At 36.2% G+C, this 16,859-nt stretch overlaps 1 protein-coding gene and 1 long non-coding RNA gene across 10 annotated transcripts in view; one reads left to right on the plus strand and one right to left on the minus strand.

Annotated features, from left to right (window-relative positions):
* Positions 1-16,859, plus strand: part of Evi5 (ecotropic viral integration site 5) — a 205,605-nt gene that overhangs the window by 65,326 nt on the left and 123,420 nt on the right. For all 9 annotated transcript variants that reach the window (XM_048814448.1, XM_048814446.1, XM_048814445.1 and 6 more), the window contains 4 exons: positions 7,078-7,203; positions 9,440-9,583; positions 10,663-10,752; positions 10,850-10,947. In XM_048814448.1, the coding sequence (XP_048670405.1) occupies positions 7,078-7,203; positions 9,440-9,583; positions 10,663-10,752; positions 10,850-10,947 (458 nt within the window). The remainder of the gene's footprint in view (positions 1-7,077; positions 7,204-9,439; positions 9,584-10,662; positions 10,753-10,849; positions 10,948-16,859) is intronic.
* LOC125620126 overlaps positions 1-16,859 on the minus strand; it is an 80,082-nt gene that overhangs the window by 26,771 nt on the left and 36,452 nt on the right. The gene's annotated exons all lie outside the window — the stretch shown is intronic.

Genomic DNA, 16,859 nt, shown 5'->3' on the forward strand with positions numbered 1-16,859 from the left:
CTACTAAAACCTGTATCTACTTTTAAGTCTTGTCAACATTTAATGGGGAGTAAGGATATGAATAAAATGATGACATGAAGCTCTTATCTATGTTGTTTGACATCTTTGAAAATTTATATAGCAATTTTATATATCATGGACCCGCAGTCTTATTATGCATATCTTGCCAAAAGCTCTAAAATAGTGTTACTCAGCTACTTTTACTGTTCCAGGGATATAGCATTGACAGTGACTTATTTGGATGGGATATTTTCACAATTTAGGGGCGGGACGATCGTAACCTTGAGAAGAAATGGCATAATAGTGTTATCTCTTTAGCTTTTTTGGTATATATTTATTTCATTTATTTATTTTTAAGATATCCATCTTTACTCTTTACTCCTGGGAAGGAACTTTGGAGATAACTTGATTTGAATCATGTAGGCTGCATTTTGCATCTCAGTTCTACAGTAGATCTATGAACTTGGGATAGATTATTTAATCTCTGAATCTTAATTAAATAATATTATCTATGTTCAGATTCTTCATGAGGGTCATATGAAATATTATATATAGAAGTCCTGCTTGGTGTTTGGCATTTAGAAGACATGCAGTAAAGGTTCAATGACTTGCCCCAAATCACACATCTTAATAGATAGAAGCAGAGCAGGAGTAAGAAGTTCTTTTTTCCTGATACTTTAATTTTCTAACTCTTTAATTTACCTGATTTTTAAAGCTTTGTGTCAGAAATGTACACACACACACACACACAGACCCTACCTCATTCTCTCTCGGGCTGTGTATTGAACACAGGGTCTTGTGCATACTAAGCATATGTTCTACTACATCATGCTACTTCCAGCTCTCCATATGTCTTTTCTGAGTAGCATAAACCTGGTGTCTGAGATACTAAGTTGACAATCAAATTGACTTATTTGTATTTTGTATTATAACATAAAAACTGATTCTAGTGATTATTACAGAATATTTGTCCATTTCTAGGTGAAACTTAGTTATAATTAATATAATACAAAACTAGGTATGTTAATGTTGAGGGTGTAGATGTTTCACAAAGTTGTGACTGTCTTCATTTGTAACTGGTCAATATTGGTAGATCTTTCACCATTGAACTCAACCATCCTTATCCTTTTGCTTTTATATCAGCTCCAGAGTAATCCTTTATTATCTGAACATAGGTAATATTATTTAATTAAGATTCTGAGGTTAAATAATATAGCCCAAGTTCGTAGATCTACTGAAGAACTGAGATGCAAAGCCTAGTTTACACAATTCAAATCAAGTTATCTCCAAGGTTCCTTTCCAGGAGTAAACTTCTGAGACTAAAGAATAAGGGAGACGTCTTAAAAATAAATAAATGAAATAAATATGTATCAATAAAGCTAAAGAAATAACACTATTATGCCATTTCTTTTCAAGGTTATGATCATCCTGCCCCATTTCTAATCCTTTAGTAGTCATCTCTATTGAGTGTCTACAGAGCAATTTTCCCCTACTTGAGGTCTGAGTGTCAAAAGAGCTGCCTAGCTCTTTAGGAGCCCTAAGGAGCTAACCACACTTTCCTTCAAGGTGCTGAAGACAATGGTGATAGTGATATGAGAATCAGCACCACAATTGAAGTCATCAGTGGCGTTTTAGCTGTTTTTGTCAGTGGCAGGCAGTGTGCCACCACAACAATAATCTCTTAATAGCCCAGGGCCACGAGGTAAAAAGTGTGGTGGATCCAGATTGAAAACCCCCCCTCTTTGATTCTAAAGTTTATGCTTTTATATTTCTAGTATGTAGTGTTTCCCACAACTTCAGTATAGCAGTGTAACTCAAGAGAGTCTGATAAAATTTATAAAGTTAGTACAGGTGTAAAAGTGGTTTAAAGTGCTAGATATATTTTTTGTGTTTATCTTAACACTCTTGTAAAATTAGGTATATTATACGTGTTAGACCTTTGCAAAAGACATGTTGTCTTATCAGCTCAATCATAGAGAAAGTATGCAGCACCACATTGCTCTAGGACTCTGTTGTCATGATTTCTTTCTAATGGAAAGGAATGACTAAAAAACAGCTGGGTGGTGATTCTTCATATTTATAAGTGTCACGGAGTCTCATATTTTTTCATTTTGTCACAGGACCCAGTGATACTTTTTTCTACCTCCTTTTGCTCTTTTGTCAAATCATCCTACCTTATGTTTAAAATATCACCATTTAAAAAAATCAAAAAACTCTCTCCCAGTTCTCATATCAGTGCTCTTTCAAAGGGGAGAGGGAATGAAGGTTTTTGGAACATCAGAAGGGAAGAGACTCTTCTTGTAAGAGATAAAAGGGAGATTAATTGATTCATTCCTACTATGATTGGACCAAGGGGTGAGGAGAAGGTGTATCACAACATATGACTAAACTGGTCAGGGTCACTCCAAGTGAATTTGGGCTGACTAAATAAAGACACAGATATAGAAAGTACCTTTTTGGGTTCAGTGACCACTCCTCAGCCACATCTCCCACAAGTGAGGGTGGGGGTAGAGGGGGAGGGGGGCAAGGCAAGCAAGAAAGAGAGGGAACATGCCTTGAACCTGGGTTTCATTGGGGAGAAGCCATTCAAATGAGGCAAGGAGTCAGGTTTCATGATGAGTCTAGCTTCATGATGTCTTTCTGTCAGCAGATTGACTGACATCTTGGAAGGTCATGCCCATCTCATGTGCTGTGTGGGGATCATAGGAAGAACAAGTGAAAAGGACACATATGTCGCCAGCCCAAACAGAGAGAGGCAATGTCAGTCCAGTCCACTTATGTGTTCAGTGCTCATAGTACACACACGCATAGCCCATGGCTGGCTCACCACAAAGGTGGAAAGAGGAAGGTATGATAGGAAATGAGAAATAGAGATTAGAGATCATATCATGTAGAATCTTGTAAGGATTTTGGCTTTTATTGAGGATATGGGGAACTATCAGAGTTTTTGAGCAGTAGAATGTAATGTTCTAATCATTCCTTGAAAGTGTCACTGGCATTATTTTGTATAAAGAATGGACCACTGGAAAGGAAGTACAAGGAAGACAGCAAAGTGACCATTTAGAAAGCATTTGTAACAGTTCAGATGGTAGACTACTCTCTTTGTGGTGGTTTGGGCTAGGTGTTGCTGGTTAGAATAGATTGATTCTGGAAATTGAATATAGAACCAGTAAAATTTGCTGATAGATTGGTTGTAGAGTCAGGAAGGAAAAAGTCAGTGATGACCCCTAAGGTTTTTGAGCAGAAATTTGTTGTATCCAGGAATGGCAGGGTAGGAAATTAGATGAGCAGTTTGAGATATATGTTGGACTCCAAATGAGATGTTAAATGAGCAATTGGAACTACAGGACAGGATTTGGGGAAAGGTCCAGGATAATAGATACTAGGGACCAGAGGCTGTAAAAATGGTTACAGATGCAAGTGGGGTGATAGAAGGGAAAGTTCTTTTCTTTTTTAAATATACTTTTTAGTTGTAGACATAGTACCTTTATTTATTTATTTATTTTTATGTGATGCTGAGGCTCAAACCTAGTACCTTACACATGCTAGCCAAGTGCTCTACCACTGAGAGCTACAACTCCAGCATTCTCTTCTGATTACTTACTTACTTTCTTTTTTTTTTGGGTGGGGGGTACTGGGGATTGAACTTGGGGGCACTTAACCACTGAACCACGTCCCCAGACCTTTTTTGTATTTTATTTTGAGATATGATCTCACTGAGTTGCTTAGAGCTCACTAAGTTGCTGAGGCTGGCTTTGGATTCACGGTCCTCCTGTCTCAGCCTCTGGAGCTACTGGGATTACAGGCGTGCACCACCATGCCTGGATAAATTTTTGTTTTTATTTTTTCCCAGCCACTTTGTGCTATTTAGATACAGGTATGGAGTTGAATTTATATAAGAAGGAAGTTTTTCCAGTTGGAATTATAACAGAGATGAAAAAAGTAATTATGGATTTAAGCAAGTGAATAAATATAATAAAATATGTAGCAAAGTGAGCACAGCAGAGTTGGGAATAGGAAGAAGGAAGTATAGCCTGACAAGGTCAATAAATTGTTAAGCTCTCTAGCTCGCTCGCTCTCTCTCTCTCTCTCTCGCTCGCGCGCGCACACACACACACACACACATTTGTTTTAATACCTTTATTTATTTATTTTTATGTAATGCTGAGGATCAAACTCAGGACCTTGCACATGCTAGGTGAGCACTCTACCGCTGAGCCACAACCCCAGCCCCAAGTACTTTATATTAGTCTTCATTGCAACCCTGTGAAATAAGTGCTATTATTTTACCCATTTGATAGGTGGTGAAACAGAGCAACAGAGAGATCAAATAATTTGTTCAAGATCACATAGCTATTAAAGTGGAGAAAATAAGATTTCTATTAAATGAAGAAACTGAGATTTCAACCTTTGCCATGACTTTAGAGCTTGAGCTAGTAACTGCCTGCCAGGCTTATTGGAGGAAAGGAAGTCAAAGATCCACTAGGCCAGGGAAGTGATCTTCATGAAAATGACAAGGGAGTTGTGGGGAGGGTGGCCCAGAACTTTGTAGATGCTCGGGTGGGGTGGGGTGGGAGCCTTAATGGGTCAAATCTGTTAGCATGTGTTTCAGAGAACAGAGAAGGTTAATGTTGTGGAAATGGCTGTGAGGTGAAAGGAGGAACATATGTCTTACCTAACCCCTTGCTCCTTCTGATACTGTGGCAGAGAAAATAACCACCCTGGGGGAGAGCCAGATTTTTAGCTAAAGGAAGGGAAGAATATTTGCAAAAGAGATTGAGGGTATAGGTAGAAGATTGGAAATGGGGTCAGATTAGGGGAACAGTAGAATTATATAGGATTAAAAGTTCTGGAATCTTGGGCTTCTTGTAGTGACTGACATAAATCAATGATGCTGTAGAGCTTGATGAGATTAATAGGGATGGTCTCCAGGGCAGAATCGTGGCTGTGTTGGCAGGAAGGAAGAAAGTGTGTGTGGGTTTTATCAAAGGCAATTTGATTTCTATCCATGGCTATGTCAAGGCAGAAAAAGTATATTGTTAGTTGCAACATCTTCAATAAGTTGAATGCCTAGAGATTCTACAGGTTGTTCTCTTTGAAACACACTGGTATAATGTGAGTGAATGAGAGAATTAGCAAATTTTATATTATTTTGAGAAAGATGGCTTAACAATTTGCGTAATGTTATTACCTAAATAGTTTGAATGTCTTTGTAACTTCTTAAAGATTTCACACACATCTTCTTTGATATGATTTCTTAGTTATTTACAATCAAAATGTTTAATTGATAGTTTTAAACTCCAATTATAGATAATTTGAAAACTAATTTCATAAGTTCTTTAAACATTTATGTTATATAACTTCTCAGAATTCTCAGGGCTTTCCATTTCACTTAAGGTCAAATTCAGAAATCATACAATGGTCTCTAAAACCTTTGATGTTATTTCTTCTCCATAATCTAACCTGCACTCAAAATGACTTCTTCATTGTTATTGTTTTGCTGTACTGTGATTGAACCCAGTGGCTCTCTACTACTGAGCTGTATCCTGAGCCCTTTTTATTTTATTTTGAGACAGGTCATGCTAAGTTGCCCAGGCTGCTCTTGAACATGCAATCCTTCTATCTCAGTTTTTTTTTTAATATTTATTTTTTAGTTGTAGTTGGACATAATACCTTTATTTTAATTATTTATTTTTATGTGGTGCTGAGGATTGAACCCGGTGCCTCACATGTGCCAGGTGAGCACTCTACTGCTGAGCCACAACCCCAGCCCCAGTTTTTTTTTTTTAAAGCAATATAAGTTTAATCTGATCACATTATTTTCTCATTCTTTAATTTGGCATCTGCCAAGTACTACTACTACTTCTTTTTTTTTTTAATATTCTTTAGTTGTCAATGGGTCTTTATTTCATTTATTTATATGTGGTGCTGAGAATTGAACCTAGTGCCTCACACATGCTAGGCAAGCGCTCTACCACTGAGCCAAACCCAAGCCCCCCAAGTACTTCTTGTATAGATTTTACTTTCTTGAAGTAGTAACTAATCTTGAAGTTACTACTAAAATAGTTACTACTAACTTAGTTACTACTAAACTAGAAGTTTCCTGTTTGCAATTCTGTGAGTATGCTGACCTGACTCCCTCTCAGGGCTGTTGTTCTCTTCTGTCTTCTGGGACTATTTTTACCTCAGATTCTCCCCTCACTTTCTTCAGCATTTTTCTCAAATGTTCCCTTATCAAGGGACCTTCCCTGTCCTACATAAATATTAATGTGTCTCCTCAACATTCCCTCTTACCTACTATATTTCAATTTCATTCATTGCCATTTGACAAATATATGAATTAATTTATTACATGTGTTGTTTATTTCCCCCTACTATAAAGTTCAGGCTCCTTGAGAGTAGATATTATGTGGTGTTTTTGTTTGTTGGTTTGGTTTGGCTTGGTGTTTGGGATTTAACCCAGGTGCACTTAGCTACTGAACTACATCCCCAGCCCTTTTTATTTTAAGGCAGGGCCTTGCTGAGTTGCTGCGGCTGGCTTCGAACTTGCAATCCTGCTGCCTCAGCCTTCCAAGTTGCTGGGATTATGGACATGCACCAACACAATCAGTTGAGATTATGGGGTTTTTTTTGTTCATTGGTAGATCCTCAGAAAAAGAAAAGTATCCAACTCTAAATGAATATTTTTGGTTGAATTAATGAATTAGGCCATTTAAAGCAGTTAGTCTTAAAGGTTAAAAGACTTCTTTAACTTTACATTCTTAGAATGAGAACTTAGGACATCCTGATTTTTTAAAAAAAATCCTGTGTCTTTCTCTTTTAAATATCTTTATTTTATTTTTATGTGGTGTTGAGGATCGAACCCAGCACCTCGCGCATGCCAGGCGAGCACGCTACCGCTTGAGCCACATCTTCAGCCCAGGACATCCTGATTTTTACTAATCTGTTGCTCTTGAGTGCAATATGTAGCCTCTCAAAACAGTGTTTATGATTGGATGGGTACTTGTTTTAAATATAATTTGATTTATTTGTGCATCATAGAATATTAACCTGTGTTACTTTCTTCTACTAATGCAGATGCCAGAAGAAGAAGCTTTCTGTGTATTTGTTAAATTAATGCAAGATTATAGACTTCGTGAACTTTTTAAACCAAGTATGGCAGAATTGGGCCTTTGTATGTACCAGTTTGAGTGCATGATACAGGTAAAAGTACAATTTTATGTTTGTTATCATCTCTGAGTGACATCTTTACAAATTCAATGTTAAAAGCATTAAAACAATTGAAAAAACTCAGTCCTTTTAACTGATAGGTAAATTACAGTTTGAAACTGGATAGCAGAGGCATTCTACCACTGAGCTATAGCCCTAACCCTTTTTACTTGTTATTTTGAGATATAGGGTCTTGTGGTTTGCCCAGGTTTACCTCAAATTTATAAACTTCCTGCCTCAACCTCCCAGTTAGATGGGATTACAGGTGTGCATCACTATGCCTGGCTTCCAGTTTTTTGGAAATAGAGTTGACAAAAAAGCAACTATGTACCCACCAACAAGCTTAAATGAATACAAACATTGCATCACATGGACACTCAATAGTATCTGAGATAGGATGGGTATTTGGTTTAAATTAGTTTGGCTATAATTTAGTTTTATTATTAATAAGTCATATGTTATAGATATCCCCAAAGTTTCAACTCTGCATCCTTTCCCCCTTCATCCCTTCTCAGATAGTATCTATCATTCTGAATGTGTCAATTTCTACATCTCAGCTTTTCTTTAAAAAAAAAAAAAAACAAAACCACATCCCATTTTTATTGATAAACAATGTTAGGATACATTTTGACATGATCATAAAAACATTGAATATAAATTGTTGTAATTCAGTCCCCAGCATTTTCCCCCTTTCCCTCTATTCCCATCTCTCTACTCTGTTGGTCTTTCTGCAATTATATTTTTTAAATTAATATATTATAGATATATTTGATGTTGGGATTCACTGTGATATATTCATATATATATATATGTGTGTGTGTGTGTGTGTGTATGAAAATTTGTCCAAATTCAGACTACTGTTCTTCCCCTATCCTGTTCCTTCTTCTTTCCCCTCAATGACCTTCCTCTACTCTACAAATTTTTCCTCTCTTTTTAAAATTTTTTTAATTTTTATTTTTTAAAGAGAGAGGAGAGAGAGGGGGGGGGGGATTTTTTAATTTATTTTTCAGTTTTCGGTGGACACAACATCTTTTTATTTTATTTTTATATGGTGCTGAGGATCAAACCCAGCACCCCACGCATGCCAGGCGAGCGCGTTACCGCTTGAGCCACATCCCCAGCCCTTTTTCCTTTCTTTTGATGAAATTATCTCTCCTTCCCCCCCCTTTCTCTCCCTTCCCTTTACTGCCCTATTTTGGATATCAGAGAAAACATTCAACCTTTGACTTTTTGGATTGGCTTATTTAACTTAACATGATAGTCTCCAGATCCATCCATTTACCAGCAGATGTCGTAATTTCATTCCTTTATTTATTTTAATCAGTTGTATATGACAGCAGAATGCTCTTCAATTAATTTTACACAAATGGAGCACAATTTTTCACGTCTTTGGTTGTACACAAAATAGGGTCACACCATTTGTGCAATCATGCATGCACCTAGGATAACGATGACTATCTCATTCCACAGTCTTCCCCTCTCCTACCTCCCCTTTGGCCAATCCAAAGTTCCTCCACTCATTCTAACCCCTCTCCCCCCCATTATGGTTTAGCATCCACTTATCAGAGAAAACATTTAGCCTTTGGGTTTTGGGGATTGGCGTACTTTGCTTAGCATGATATTTTCTAATTCCATCCATTTACCTGCAAATGCCATAATTTTATTCTCTTTTATTGCTGAGTAATATTCCATTATATATATATGCCACAGTTTCTTTATCCATTCATCTTTTGAAGGGCATCTAGGTTGGTTCCACAGTTTGGCTATTGTGAATTGTGCTGCTATAAACATTGATGTGGCTGCATCACTGAGTCCTTTGGATATAGACTCAATGAGTGGGATAGCTGGGTCAAATGGTGGTTCCATTCCAAGTTTTCCAAGGAATCTCCATACTGCTTTCCAGACTGGCTGCACCAATTTGCAGTCCCACTAGCAATATATGAGTGTGTCTTTTCCCCCACATCCTCTCCAACACTTATTGTTGTCTGTATTCTTGATAACTGCCATTCTGACTGGAGTGAGATTAAACTTTAGAGTAGTTTTGATTTGCATTTCTGTAATTACTAGACATCTCAGCTTTTTCACATTATGCTTGACCTGATCTTTGTGTGTGGTATAGGTTAATCTTTTATATAAACTAAACTAGTATAATCTAGTATAAATACAATAATCTGACTTAAAACACTCAATTTTACTATGTTTTAATTTTACTTTGTTTTCTTCTCTTTAGGAGCATCTTCCAGAGCTCTTTGTACACTTTCAGTCTCAGAGTTTTCATACCTCAATGTATGCATCATCCTGGTTTCTGACTATCTTTCTTACAACTTTTCCATTACCAATTGCAACACGGATATTTGATATCTTTATGTCTGAGGTAAGCTAATTGGCAGACTAGCAGCAAGAGCTGAGCAAAGGAGTCATTGGGTTAATTAGAGCAGGGAAGAAAGGGGAGCAATAAAAGAGCTCATGTGTTCCTTGCTCAACTGCTTCTGTGGATAATCTAATTTAAACCATAATCAGGTGGATCCTGTTACTATCCCTATTTGTTAGATGATAGATGAGAAAACAGAGTTAGAGAAAGGTTAAATAGCTAGTCTGTCTAAGCTGGGTGTGGTAGCACAAAACTATGATCCCAGTGACTTGGGAGGCTAAGGCAGGAGAATCACAAGTTGAAGGCCAGTCTCAGCAACTTAGTGAGGCCCTAAGCAACTTAGAGAGGCCTTGTCTCAAAATAAAAAAATTAGAAAACAAAATAAAATTAGGGGTATCCCCCAATACCAAAAAAAAGTAGCTTGTCTGTAGACCCACACATACATGTATAGTAACTAGGTTCAGGCAGAGACAGTTAAATTGTGGAATCTACTTTCTTAATCAAACCTGTTTATCACTTCCTAACTGATTTATTGAAAATTAGTGAAAGGTAAAATCTACCTTACAGGTAATATTGTTGTAGTGTATCTATTATCCAAACAGCTAGAAATAATTGGTATAATTTTCTTCTATTCTGTGAACATATTGCAAATTGTCTTTTAAGTGTGAGTGACACGTAATGATCCTTTGTCTTCTGTTTTCTGAACCCAAAGTTAATTGTTATTAGTTACATCTTGGCAAGATCAATTTGTATTTCCTATCAAACTACGGTTCAGCCACTGATCTGTTGTAGTTTGCATGTAAATCTCTCCTTACACCTATTTTTGAGAGTAAAGTTTTCTGGGAATGCAGCTCTGCTCATTTATGTGTTGTCTATGTCTGCTTTTGGGCTACAGTGGCAAAGTTGAATAGTTGTGGCAGAGGCCCACCAAGTGTCAAGTATTTGCTGTTTGACTCTTAACTGAAAAGGTTTGCTAGTCCCTGGTTTAGAACACTGAATATTTACTTTAGTATTATTTTGATTTAGTTTTTGTTGATGACAAAGTTAAAACAAATTTGGCTTTATTTATTTTATTTCATCAGGGTTTAGAAATAGTTTTTCGAGTAGGATTAGCACTTCTTCAAATGAATCAGGCAGAATTAATGCAACTTGACATGGAAGGGATGTTACAGGTAAGTCAGTTCATGATTTCTTGTATATCTTTAGATTTAACTATTAATAATAAATGGCACTTAGTGGTTCTTATGTTTTTATTTTACTATATTTTAGCACTTTCAGAAGGTCATTCCACATCAGTTTGATGGTAGTGCAGATAAACTAATCCAAGCAGCTTACCAAGTCAAATACAACTCAAAAAAAATGAAAAAGTAAGTATTTTATATTTTCTGTTTTAGTTATAGGAGTTTGTTGAAGCATATAGGATATTTAGTGAAAATGACAAAACATTCTAGTGATAATTACTTTTTCCTCCTTAGATGATAGAACTACATGGTTTTAATTGGTGGTATTAACAGTGGTTTCAATATCAAAGTTAATGTTGGAATGTCACACTAATTTTAATAGTTGTTTATAGGACCTCTTGTACTACCTTTAAACTCCTGTTATTCCTTGTATTTTGACTGGAGTTATGAGCCTGGTACATGTATATGTGTGAATGTACAGTTATTATTAATATTTACTATTATTATTTTGGTGATGGGGATTGAACCCATGGCCTTGTATGTGCTAAGTATGTGCTATACCACTGAACTGCACCTTAGCCTAATGTGCTGTTATTTTAAAACCACTTCAGTGGTGTGGTTCCATTTATTGACATTCTTTTCCCCTCAGTTTGACTCCAAAATGTCACTTAAGTCCATGAGTAGCATAGCCAGAAAGATAGATGATGAATTGAGAATTTAAAATTTTATGTGTTGTATGTTACCTTCTTTATGTGTGTGGTGTGTTTGTTACTTTCTTTTTTTTTTTTTTTTTTTTAGTTGTACATGGGCACAATATATTTATTTATTTTTGTGTGGTACTAAAGATCGAACCCAGTGCCCCACACATGTGAGGCAAGTGCTCTACCACTGAGCTACAGCCCCAGCCCAGGGTATGTTACTTTCTAATGAAGCTTTTTTGGGTATCTATTATAAAAGTTTAAGATAAACATTCTTGGCTCATTTTGGTTTTTTGTTTTTAATAGAAATAGGGTAAGTGTATTAATTAAGAATGATAGCTTTATTCTTCCTGCTTCTAGTACTTAAATGATTTTTAACCTGAGGTCATAGTAGGCATTCTTTTTTTGTGGGGGGCGGATACTGGGGATTGAACTCAGGGGCACTCAACCACTGAGCCACATCCCCAGCTCTTTTTTGTATTTTATTTAGAGACAGGATCTCACTGAGTTGATTAGCACCTTAGCAAAAGCTTTGAACTCTTGATCTTCCTGCGTCAGCCTCCTGAGCTGCTGGGATTGTAGGTGCGTGCCCTTGTGCCCTTGTGCTGAATGTTTTCTCTGATATAAGGAGGCTGACTCATAGTGGGGTAGGGATGGGGAGCATGGGAAGAATAGAATAACTCTAGATAGGGCAGAGGAGTGGGAGGGGAAGGGAAGGGGGCATGGGGTTAGAAATGATGGTGGAATGTGATGGACATCATTATCCAAAGGGGCACAAGGGCACGCGCCTAGAATCCCAGCAGCTCACTTCATACCTCTCAGTAAATTCCCTTACTGTTAATTCATCCACCATCATTTTCAAAATTTCTGTCATTTCCCTGATAGACTTAGCTATATTCCTTTCATCCTTTTTCAAAATACAGTTTTTTTATTTCTTTATGATGTTGATTCAGAATACAAGGTATTATTTATTCATTCCCATCTTTTTCAGGCTCTTGTCCTATTAATTATTATTTCTGTCTTTTCTCTTCAACTCCTTTTCTTTCAATTTTATTTTCTTCAATCTAAGAAGGTAATTTTGAGTTGTGGTTTATAAGTTAAAAAAAACCTTCCTCAATATAGTATTTCATTCTTCTTTTATGAAGCTTAACTGTGAGGAAAAAAATAGTTTTTACTCATTAGCTTTAGATCATATTTCATCTGACTTTTCAATTGAGAAGCACACAGAAATATGGATTAGAATAATAAACGTGCATATGCTTATCTTCTAGAATTAACAGTTGTTAATATTTTGCCATATTTACTTTTTTCTTAGATATTTCAAAGTAAATTATAGAAATCTTGAATACTTTATTCCCTAATGCTTTAGTATTGATCACTATAAAATAAAGGTATTTGTCTCTTTACCACTTAACAAGAATTCTGTAATATTGCTGAATATCCAATCTAAGTTCACATTTTCCTAGTTGTGCCAAAAATGTCTTTTGCCATCGATTGTAGTGCATTTAATTATTCACTCAGATCTCTTCTTCTCCTCTTGTGGTTCTCTCCAGAACCTAGGGCCTCCTACATCCTCGGCAAGTATTCTACCACTGACTCACATCCTAACCTTGAAACCATTTTTAACCCTTTGTGCTTAACTGTACTCTTCCAATAAAACTATTCCTTTTGAATTTTTCCTTTTTATTCATTCTTTCAAGAAGTACATCTTGAGCTGGGTGTGGTGGCATATACCTGTAATTCCAGCAACTTGGGAGGAGATGGGAAGATTACACATTAGAGACCAGCCCCAGCAACTCAGTGAGACCTTGTTTCAAAAAAAAAAGGCTGGCGTATAGCTGAATGGTAAAAGGTCCCTGGGTTCAATTCCCACTACCAGGAAAAAACAAAAACAACTTCTTGAGTACCTAGTAGGTGCTAATATTGTTCTAATTTTCAGAAATGAAATTTTAGATTTGCTCATAAAGCTTTCATTCTGTGTGGCGAGGCAGAAATTAAAAGGAATTACATATGAGGTGGTGATAAGTTTTTGAAGAAAGACAGTCTGGTTAAAGAAATCAGAGAATGATAAGTGAGTGACATCCTTTTTTATTTTAATTTAATTTTTGCATATTTTTATTGGTGCATTATACATAATAGTGGGATTCATTGTTACATATTTATGTGCACACACCATGTAACAGTATAATTTGGTCAGTATAATTTCCCAGTATTTCTCCTTTCTATTCCTTTTTCCTCCCCCTGGTATCTTTCTTTGTACTGATCTTCTTTCGATTTTTTTTTAGGCCACTCCCCCACACCTTTATTCTCCTTTTCATCTCTAGTTTCCATATATGAGAGAAAACATAACCTTTGACTTTCTGAGGTTGGATTATTTCCCTTAACATAATGTTCTCAAGTTCCATCCATTTTCCTGCAAATGACAGAGTTCCTTTTTTATGGCTGAATAAAATTCCACTGTGTGTGTGTATGTATGTATGTATGTGTATGTATATGTGTGTGTGTGTGTGTGTGTGTGTATACACACACACCAAGGTTTCTTATCCATTCATCTACTGATAGACATCTAGGCTGGTTCCATAGTTTGGCTGATGTGAATTGTGATGCTATCAAGATGAGTATGCATGTATGACTGTAGTATGCTGAGTTTAATTCTTTTGGATAAATACTGAGGTGTGGTATAGCTGGGTTATATGGTGGTTCCATTCCCAGTGTTTTGAGGAAACTTCGTACTGATTTCCATAGTGGTTGTACTAATTTACAGTGTAAAAGTGTTTCTTTTTCTCCCCCTTCCTCTCCAGGCTTTTTCTTGTTTTTTTTTTTTTTTTTTTTTTTTTTTTGGTATTCTTAATGGCTGCCATTCTACCTGGAAGGAGTTGAAATCTTCAGTGTAGTTTTTTGTTTTTATTTTTGTTTGTTCTTTTTAGTTCTACATGACAACAGAATGTGTTTTGACATATCATACATACATGGAGTCTTCCCATTTTTACAGTTGTACATGATGAGTTACATTGGTCATGAATTCATATATGAACATAGGAAAGTTATGTCTGATTCTTTCTACTACCTTTTCTATTCCTATCCCCTCTCTCTTCCCTTCATTTCCCTTTGTCTAATTTAGTGAACTTCTATTCTCTCCCCCCTCTTATTGTATGCTAGCATCCACATATCAGAAAAAACATTTGGCTTTTGACTTTTGGGGATTGGCTTATTTCACTTAGTGTAATAGTCTCCAATTCCATCCATTTACAGCAAATGCCATAATTTCATTCTTCTTTATGTTGAGTAATATTCCATTGTACCACATTTTCTTTATCCATTCATCTGCTCAGTGTAGTTTTTTAAAAATATTTTTTTAGTTGTCAATGGACCTTTATTTACTTTATTTATTTATACGCAGTGCTGAGAATTGAACCCAGTGCCTCACACATGTAAGGCAAATGTTTTACCACTGAGCTGGTGTATTTTTTTTTCAGTGTAGTTTTGATTTGCATTTCCCTAATTGCTAGATGTGTTAAACATTTTTTATATATTTGTTGGCCATTGGTTTTTCTTCTTTTGAGAAATGTCTGTTTAGTTCACTTGCCCATTATTTTTTTTTCTTCTTTTCGTGTTGAGTTTTTGAGTTCTTCTTCTTCTCCTTCTCCTTCTCCTTCTCCTTCTCCTTCTCACAGTATCTTTATTTGTTTATTTTTATGTGATGCTGGGGATAGAACCCAGAGTCTCACACGTGATAGGCAAGAGCTGTACCACTGAACTACAACTCCAGCCCTTGAGTTCTTTATGTATTCTAGATGCTAATCCTTTGTCAGAAGAGTAGCTAATACAGATTTTCTTCCATTCTGTAGGTTCTCTCTATACATCCTTAATTGTTTGTTGTACAGAAGCTTTTTAATTTGATGCCATTCCATTGATTAATTCTAGGTATTATTTACTGAGCTTTAGGAGTCTCAGTGAGAAAGTAGTTGCTTGTGCATATATGTTGGGAGTGTTGCCCCTACATTTTCTTCTATGAGTTGCATAGTTTCTGGTCTAATTCCTAGATCTTTGATCCATTTAAAGCTGACTTTTTTTTTTTTTGGTAGTTGTACATGGACAGAATGGCTTTATTTGTTTATTTTTATGTGGTGCTGAGGATCGAACCTAGTACCTCACATGTGCTAGGCAAGTGCTCTGCCACTGAGCTACAGCCCCAACCCTTTTTTTTTTATATTTATTTTTTAGTTGTAGTTGGACACAATACCTTTATTTTACTTATTTATTTTTATGTGGTGTTGAGGATCTAACCCACGGTCTCACATGTGCAAGGCAAGTGCTCTACCGCTAAGCCACAACTCCAGCCCCTGACTTTTTTTTTTAATATTTTCTTTTTAGTTGGAGTCTGATACAATACATTTATTTATTTATTTTCATGTGGTGCTGAGGATTGAACCCAGTGCCTCACATGTGATAGGCAAGAGCTTTACTACTTAGGTGCACCTCCAGCCTTCAAACTGCCTTTTATGAAGGGTCAGAGATAAGGATCTATTCTCATTTTTCTACATATGAATAACCACTTTTCCCAGCACCATTTTTTAAAAAGGCTGTCTTTTCTCCAGTATACATTTTTGGCATCTTTATCAAGGATCAGACAACTGTATCTCTATGGGGTTTTTCTTTGTGTTTTTTATTGTGTTCCATTGGTCTATGTGTCTATTTTCATTCTAGTACCATGCAGTTTCTGTTAATATAGCTCTGAATTGTAATTTGAAGTCAGGTGTTATGATGCCTCTAGCATTGCTTTTTTGTCTTAGAATTACTTTGGCTATTCTGGATCTTTTATTCTTCCAAATGATTTTTAGAACTCTTTTTTCTAGTGCTGTGAAGAATACCATTGATATTTTGATGGGGATTGCATTGAATCTGTATATTGCTTTTGGTGGTATGGTCAATTTAACAATACTTAATTTTGCCTATCCATAAACATGAAAAATCATTCCATCTTCTTCTGTCTTCTTCATTTTTTTAATATTTATTTTTTAGTTGTAGTTGGATACAATATCTTTATTTATTTTTATGTGGTGCTGAGGATCGAACCCAGGGCCTTGCTTGTGCTATGTGAGCACTCTACCGCTGAGACACAACCCCAGCCCCATGTCTTCTTTATTTTCTTTTTTCTTTTTAAATTTTTATTGTTGGTTGTTCAAAACATTACTTAGTTCTTGATATATCATATTTCACACTTTGATTCAAGTGGGTTATGAACTCCCATTTTTACCCCGTATACAGATTGCAGAATCACATCAGTTACACATCCATTGATTTACATATTGCCATACTAGTGTCTGTTGTATTCTGCTGCCTTTCCTATCCTCTACTATCCCCCCCTCCCCTCCCCTCCCCTCCCCTCTTCTCTCTCTA

This window comes from Marmota marmota, unplaced genomic scaffold, assembly GCF_001458135.2.
Source record: "Marmota marmota marmota unplaced genomic scaffold, marMar, whole genome shotgun sequence".
NCBI lineage: Eukaryota > Metazoa > Chordata > Mammalia > Rodentia > Sciuridae > Marmota > Marmota marmota.